General features: G+C 39.9%; 1 protein-coding gene across 6 annotated transcripts in view; it reads right to left on the bottom strand.

Annotated features, from left to right (window-relative positions):
* LOC109486268 (transportin-1-like) overlaps window positions 1-7,432 on the bottom strand; it is a 40,725-nt gene that overhangs the window by 18,920 nt on the left and 14,373 nt on the right. For 3 of the 6 annotated variants that reach the window (XM_019790039.1, XM_019790037.1, XM_019790034.1), the window contains exons 1-9: window positions 6,667-6,796; window positions 6,256-6,337; window positions 5,607-5,729; window positions 5,006-5,124; window positions 4,113-4,173; window positions 2,529-2,624; window positions 2,205-2,262; window positions 1,470-1,622; window positions 728-953 (exon numbers count right to left, since the gene is read on the bottom strand). In XM_019790039.1, the coding sequence (XP_019645598.1) occupies window positions 728-953; window positions 1,470-1,622; window positions 2,205-2,262; window positions 2,529-2,624; window positions 4,113-4,173; window positions 5,006-5,124; window positions 5,607-5,729; window positions 6,256-6,337; window positions 6,667-6,716 (968 nt within the window). In that variant the 5' untranslated portion in view covers window positions 6,717-6,796. Of the gene's footprint in view, window positions 1-727; window positions 954-1,469; window positions 1,623-2,204; window positions 2,263-2,528; window positions 2,625-4,112; window positions 4,174-5,005; window positions 5,125-5,606; window positions 5,730-6,255; window positions 6,338-6,666; window positions 6,797-7,432 lie in introns of those variants that run through there. The other 3 variants (XM_019790038.1, XM_019790036.1, XM_019790040.1) reach the window with 2 other exon arrangements.

Here is a 7,432-nt window from a genome sequence, read left to right on the forward strand (position 1 = left end):
GTTTAAAATATGCCAGGGAAAATGTTTTCATGATATAAAGGCATGATCACAAGTACTGTGACTTGCAAATGACATGCTTTAGACCAAGTGTACATGCAAATACAGCTTTGCTATGGCTTGTATTTTGTGTTAGACTCTACCAACCTAGCTATGCTGGATATAGAGTGAGTCAATATTTGTGAGTCTGGCCACTATAGAGCTTATTTGCTAGCACAGTTAGTCTGTGTAATGTCACTACGTTCGAAAGCAATTAAGGGAAAATACTGGCCCTTACCATGGCTCACTTCCCTGGGCAATTATTGACCCTAGTTTTAATGAATTCTAGTACTCCAAGGCACAACTGTACACCTTAGGAAGGCCTAGGTGGAGGATAGTTTTGTATTTATTTATTTCTGAAGATTTACCACATTTGTGGAAGGATTAACATAACAGGTGACTATCATTCAAGATGTCAGACCTGAAAGGTCCCCTACTCTTTTCGATAAGTGTGGTGGGTTCTTTTAAGTGCGTAGGGTGTGGCTCTCCCCAAACATAGGACCTCCATTTAACGTCCTATCCGAGGGACGTCCCTAGCTGAAACTAAGTACTCATTGAGAGTGAAGTGAGGAAAGTTGTGTAAAGTGCCTTTCCCAAGGGCACAAGATCGGTGAGGTGCCTTTCCCAAGGGCACAAGGATTCGAACCTGGGACCTCTTGGGTCTGAGCCGAACACTCTACCATATACTAACCTGCATGCAGCCTCCTGTACTCTCTTGTTGGTATCCAGGACTCTCTTCAACAGTTCAGTCATGAGTGGCTTCAGGTACAGCTCGTGTTGCTGCTGGACGATCCAGTGGGCGTAGCGGCTCAGCGTCCAGCACGTGATGGAGCGAACCAGCGCCTTCTTCTCCGACAGGGACTTGATGAGGAACGGCACCAGGTCAGGCAAGTGTTGGACCATACCGTTCATGCAACCTGCAACACGGAAACCTTTACATTAATCAACTAGTCTATATGTGAGACACTTTGTGAAATGTTGTGATTACTTCATTCGTTCATTTATTCATTCAAGACACCCCAATGGATTTTGGTGCAGTAAAACTGAATTTTCGAAGTCAATTTTCTGGTCATTTTTTTTTAAAGTAGTAAGTTGAATCAATCCATATCATAGCACACTAAAATCTGTAAGGCAAAAATGCAATGTCACAAACAGAAAATGGTTGTTTTGATTTTTATCATAGGCTGGTTCCATTTTCATCATAGGCTGGTTCTAGCTATTGTTTTTAAATTAGTGGTACCAAAAAATGGTTTTGGTGGTTTTGGACTCTTCGCATGGATACTTTTGGGGCTATTTCATGAAATGATGACAAAAATGTGCTAAGAAATGGCAGTATTTTATTAAAATCAGAAAAATTTCCTCATCCAGAATATTTCTTGTCTTGCCACCCTGAAATTGCATTATTGGATGCCTTTAATTATATTATTCCTGACCTTCAGCGATGGCCCCCAGCACCAGGATCCCGGACTCCTTGGCCTCCCAGTCAGGGTGGAACAGGGTCTCCTTCAGGATGGGTAACAAGTTTGGCAACAGGTCGTCCCGGAACACGTTAGCTAACACATCCAGCGCAGCCGCTGAACACTTTCCTAGAACACACAATTCAACCAATATATATGTGTAAAAACTAGAAAGGTCACATTTGCAAAGCAAATACAGTCAAACCTGCCAAGGTGACCACCTCCTCAAGCTGGCCACCTGTCCATGGTGACCGCTTTTTCTCAGTCCCCCAAATGTTCCCCATTGACACAAACATTAAGCAACCTGTCCAAGGTGACCACCTGGCCGCGGCCGCCCTGAGTTGAGTCCGCTTGAGGCCCGATACCTGCCCATGGTGACCACATCATTTTCGATCATGTTGATTATTGATGATAACTAATGAGACTACTTGAATATGGTGAACAGCCCCTCCAACTCTGTCCTGCTACATAATGTACATTGTAACCCAACACTACAGGGTGTATGCTACAACACCAGTTACCATGGTGACAGACATCTGGTCCAGGTCACTGACCTTATGTGTTTGGAAAAGGAAGAAGAAGCAGAGCAAAGACAACATATTTTCCTTCTACAAAAGTAAACAAAAAAAATAAAGTAAACATGTGATTCCTGTCCAGGCTGATTATGTAATAATATTGGTCTATGGGAATACATTTGTATATGGTACTTACTTAGGTTCCAGTCAGACAATGCATCATCATCATCTAGGTCTGAGCTCTCCTGTCCATCCTGTCAAAAAAAAAAACACAAAATGTTTTGAAAGGTACGGGTACAACTTTAACATTTCCCATACATACTTTATGTAGAGTTAACATGGCACATAGACCTTGTGGGACTGAAATTGTAATAGATATGTTGACATGATTTGGATTTGTAAATAAAAATGTCTTTTGACTTTGAACTACTGTCTTTGTGGAGGTTTGTGCTGTGACAGAGCTTTTTCTTGCTGTAAATACAAAACACAATCGGCTATGTAAATCTGCCTATGCACAGACCTGCTCCTCGGACGTGGTGTGAGTCTTGGCTTTGTGGAAGCGGGGGCGGATGTCCTCCTCTCTGTCAGGAATCTGTTCGTCCTCCTCAACATCACCCTGGCAACCGTTCAAGAAACACGATTATTGACGGGAACGTACGCCATCACCCACATGGCCGAGATTATACAAGTCAACATTCATATTCCTAGCCTATGGAAGAATTACTGCTACATTTAGACCCACATAGCCAAATGGAATGATCTTTATAAGACTACAAGCTGAAATACCAGTACAAAAAAATATTAATGTTAGGATACTTACATACCTTTTTTCCCTCATCTTTAGTAAGAATTCTATCGTACATATCATATCACAATGCTTCCTTTGATGTCACACATAATATTAACGCCTTTTCTCTCAAGCAAATTCGACCTTCTCTGTCAAAATTTAACACTTGGGAGAACCTTAATACAATTACAGTCTAAGGTTAAGTAAAGAATGCATGCAGCTAGTAGACCACTTATACACTTTGAAGCACTGGTAACATTTTTACATGTACACATAATAAAACACAATAGCCTATGTACAATGTGGGTCGTATTTTAACTGACTGCTCAACACCTAACTATATTCAGCATACAATCTTTCCATATTTCATATTTAAAAATTTAATAAATCATTAGATACTGAAATATCAAGTATTTGCCACCATACATGTGCTCCCAGATTGAGAAATGAGCATACTTATACATGTATAACCAATTTAACAAGTATATGAACTTTTATATTTGCAAAAGGAGAAATGGGAAAAATTCAATTATGTACCGGAAGGTGAATTTTTGAAATGTTAAGTTTGGAATAGCAACAAACTGACAAAACTGATACAAAAATTTGTCAAACTGCAAGTGAGGAAAAATCTCCATAACTTACTGTCATGTAAAGAAATGTTTGAAATGTACATTTCAAAATAAATCTTTTAATATTTGAAATCGAAGAAAGGGGGCTTCGACTGAAGTAGAGATTAGGCTAAAAGTAATGCAATTTCTGGAAATGCCAACTCATGGTCTTTTCTTGCTTAAAGCTGCATTATGTAACATTAGGATGATACAAAAAGTCTATTTACTGGTCTTTTCTTTAACAAGTAAGTTGATCAACCCTACTCCATTGCAAATAAGTGTCATTCAGGAATTCAAAGTGGAGGTGCCAAAATATGATGCTGATTGAGAGTGTGTTTAAAAGCTGGAACTTTCAGCAATGTTTGTTTACACTCTGGTAGTTTGTGGTGGCACCACAAACTGAGTGTGTCTTGTGGAGCTGTCATAGCACCAACCATAAATGTCAGCAGTGTAAGATGATTGCATTAACATGTTGAAAAGTTGATGTAAAATACAATAATACAAGGATTTTTTCAATCAAAATACTTCCACTTTTGGTGCAAAAATGTTACATAATGCCCCTTTAAGGCGTATCATTTAGTGTTACAAAATACAAACATGTAAAAGATGCTGCAAAGATATCACCTGAATGAACCGAGAAAGAGAGGGGAAACAAGGTTGTACATAACGCTATTCTAAAGTAAAGAACGGATGGAAATCAAGATATTACCTTCAGCAAAATGATGTCAATTTCCGAATACCGTGTATTATTGACTAGAACAGGAATAACTCTGTGAAAAAAGTACCAAAAGACCATAAAAAAGGTTAACAACAATATAATATATCCAACACAAATTGTGCCGCAGATGTCCTGATAAGCAAATACCCAGAATGTACGCCGTGAAACCTTTAAAATCAAATGCTGCGGTATAATCTAGTATCAAGAAATCTCAGAAGATGTACAAAGAAGTACAATATGCTACAAACTTGGTATGAATATGATGAGAATCCAAAAACTAGGTAAAAGGAAACTGCACTTTTCAATTCTTTGAAGGATGAAAGAAACATTCTGAAACTGCCCGGCAAAACTAGTCAACCCTCTCCGGCTAGTTGAGCTCTTTGAAAAGTCTGCCTGTTCCGAGTAAAAAAAAAAATCTAAAAAAGACAATGCCATACACGTGTAAGGTCCCCCAGTACTCAAATAAAAGGTAGAGGACAGGACATTAAATCAGAAAAATCTGCAACATTTCTTTAAAGCCAAAATACGTAATGTTGTAATACAAAAGAACAAGAAGAAAAATTCAAATTTACTATACTATACTACAGAATCAATGTTTGTTTGTTTGTTTGTTTAGGATCTCCATTAGTGTGAATTTCACACTACTCTTCCTGGAGTCTGTAGCAAATAATCAGGTTTACAAGTATTTGGACCATCGCACAATGTATTTTTTCTGTCTTCATTGTGACATTGTAAAATCTGAAAATAATTTGCCGCCAGTTTCAGTCTGTTCTTCCTCCCATCCTTCAGAAGTGGTTGATAATGAGATGCGTAGCTGCTTGGATGCGAGCCCTGCTCCATTGCTAGCCCGTCAGCAGGTGCTGACAGGTGGTGCGACTGTTTACCTGTCCAGATACCCGGAGAGGACCTCCTTGCAGATGGGCTGCTCCGCTAGCGTGAGCCAGAACTCACACGCTTCCAAAGCTACCGTCTCGTCACCGTCCTGGGTTCGCAGCAGCATGTACTGAAAACAAAATATCACAGGTCAAGTTCAATCTTTCCCGTGTTAAAGGTACTGTACTTCACTTTATATTCACGCAGCAAAACATAATGGTCTGAGAAAAATGGAGGTGTTCATGGAACTATATGTTGGCAAATTATTTGATAACGGTAATGATAAGTTAGAGGTATAGAAGTGACTGCAAAAACTGCAAACATAAAAGTACAATGTACCATGAAAAAATCTAAAATTCCAGTAGGTAAAGGTAGTCCCATAGCCTTTTTCTGAGGCCATTGTGGCAGTGGATTTTGCCACTCATGTTGAACACAAATTTGGCCTAATCCATTATCTTTGACAGGCAAAAATCAGTGTGTAAAGAGATAGACAGAGATGTCATTTAACTAAGCTTAGTCTACCAGCAAAATTTGCCATTGAAACACAGGAAATAGCATTTCAGAGAGTAAGATTTCAAAAATTCCCAAACTAGAGAAGGATTTGGAACTCACCTCGACGATGTTGTGCATGTGGGGGATTAACCTGTCCATGCGCACTTCCTGTAACATCACCAGAGCTCGGCACACGTTCTTCCTCACCTCTGGGTCCTCATCATTTGCTAGGGCAAACAGGTTCTATGGAACAGGGAGGACAAGCTTGTTTGATTCAGATCTCAAATAGTTTTTTACATTTAGGCCACAGTGACTTAATTTTATGGATGAAGATCCCTAAACGGGCAAATGAAAAAAATTCAAGCCAAAAAAAACTGCTGCTAAACCACAGGAATACAAAGCTGGTACTGTGGATTTGCAGCAGTACATAGCGACTTTTACGACAAGCCGGCACATGCTGGCCATTTGCTGCATTTATGAGTTGGCGCTGTGCTGAGTTCCTGAGTTCCATGGAGCTGACTCTTCCATCGCCCACAATCATGACCTGTGTGTAGTTATGCTCCCAGTACTCCTATAGATTTTAAAATTGATTGTTGCTAAGAGATTGCTACTGACCCCTGACCCTTACAGTGTAATCTGATGAGTGAACCTTATCTGAAGGTGGGAGCCCAGTGAGATGTATAAAGGGAAACACACACATACAAACAAGCCGCAAACAATACTTCCATCCCTTGGGGAATAGACTGTAGGTAATGAATGGTTATCTTACCTCAATAAAAACGTCAATGTGAACCATCAGTGCCTGGGTTCTGCTAATGATGAACTGGTTTACACAAGCTATTGCATGGGACCTGGGGATAACATGGGACGGTACATTCAAACAGTCCAGAGAAGACAGATATCAATACACTCAGTAGCCTATGCTTCATCCATGGAAATATATATTTCTTAGTACTTTATGGAAATATGTATTTCTTAGTAATCTTACCTAAAAGTTTTGTTTTAATTCAGCAAACACAGCAAATTTTGATTTTCAGTCCTTTTTCTAAATCTAATGGAGTTGCAAATTCAATTTTATCATTATTTTTAGCTACTACGCAAACTCAATGTTTGCCAGAATGTTGATGCAAATCTTTCCAAAGATAGCTCCGAACCACTAATGTTAAATTTGAGTGTTTACCTGATTTTGGCGCTTGTGTGTTTGAAGTACTGTAGGAACTTGGGGATCATGGTGTTGAGGGGTCGGTTCAGAGCGTCACAGTCCAGCAGTTCTGCTGAATCCTCACATACCTTCTGCAGCGCTCCAAATGCACCCTGAAACAGACAACTTCCATCTCAACACACAACTTTTTTTAATGGTTTGTTCACCCTTGGCTTGGATAGAAGCATTTATTGGCAGTGCTCAAGAGGCCGTATTCAGCTATTTTTTTCTGTAATGTGCTAACTTAAACAATAGCCAGGGTTGTAACATAAAAATAACAGTCCTGGTTAATCATTGGTTTATAGCAACTGCAAGGTTCTAGCTACATGTAGAAGTCCTGATGGTGGAAAGAAGATGCTGGTGTACTCCTGTTTTGAATGACTGGAGGTTGTTGTCAGTGATCAGAGACTAGCACAGTGAGGACATGTTTTCCAGCAGAGAGACTGTTGCGAGTTGTGCGTCTGATTGTGTATGGTTGGGGAAGCATCTTTTTCAGGTCTGGTGGGCAGGTGGACATGTGCATTTTGTAGATCAGGGAAGCAGTGGCCACCTGTCTGCCGGCTATGGGTGACAGGAGCACGTCGGCAGAACGTACTGCACCTGCACGAAACCCGTAATGTATTGTGCATAGCACTTCGGCAGAACGTCTCATGTAAGGTCGTATTGCGTATATAAGGTTAACATCCCATTTGTAGTTTCCAAATGTTATGTCAGAAATGATGTCATCTGCAACAGGCAAAATTCT

Source organism: Branchiostoma belcheri, unplaced genomic scaffold (assembly GCF_001625305.1).
Source record: "Branchiostoma belcheri isolate BF01 breed outbred unplaced genomic scaffold, Haploidv18h27 scaffold8, whole genome shotgun sequence".
Taxonomy (NCBI): Eukaryota; Metazoa; Chordata; class Leptocardii; order Amphioxiformes; family Branchiostomatidae; genus Branchiostoma; species Branchiostoma belcheri.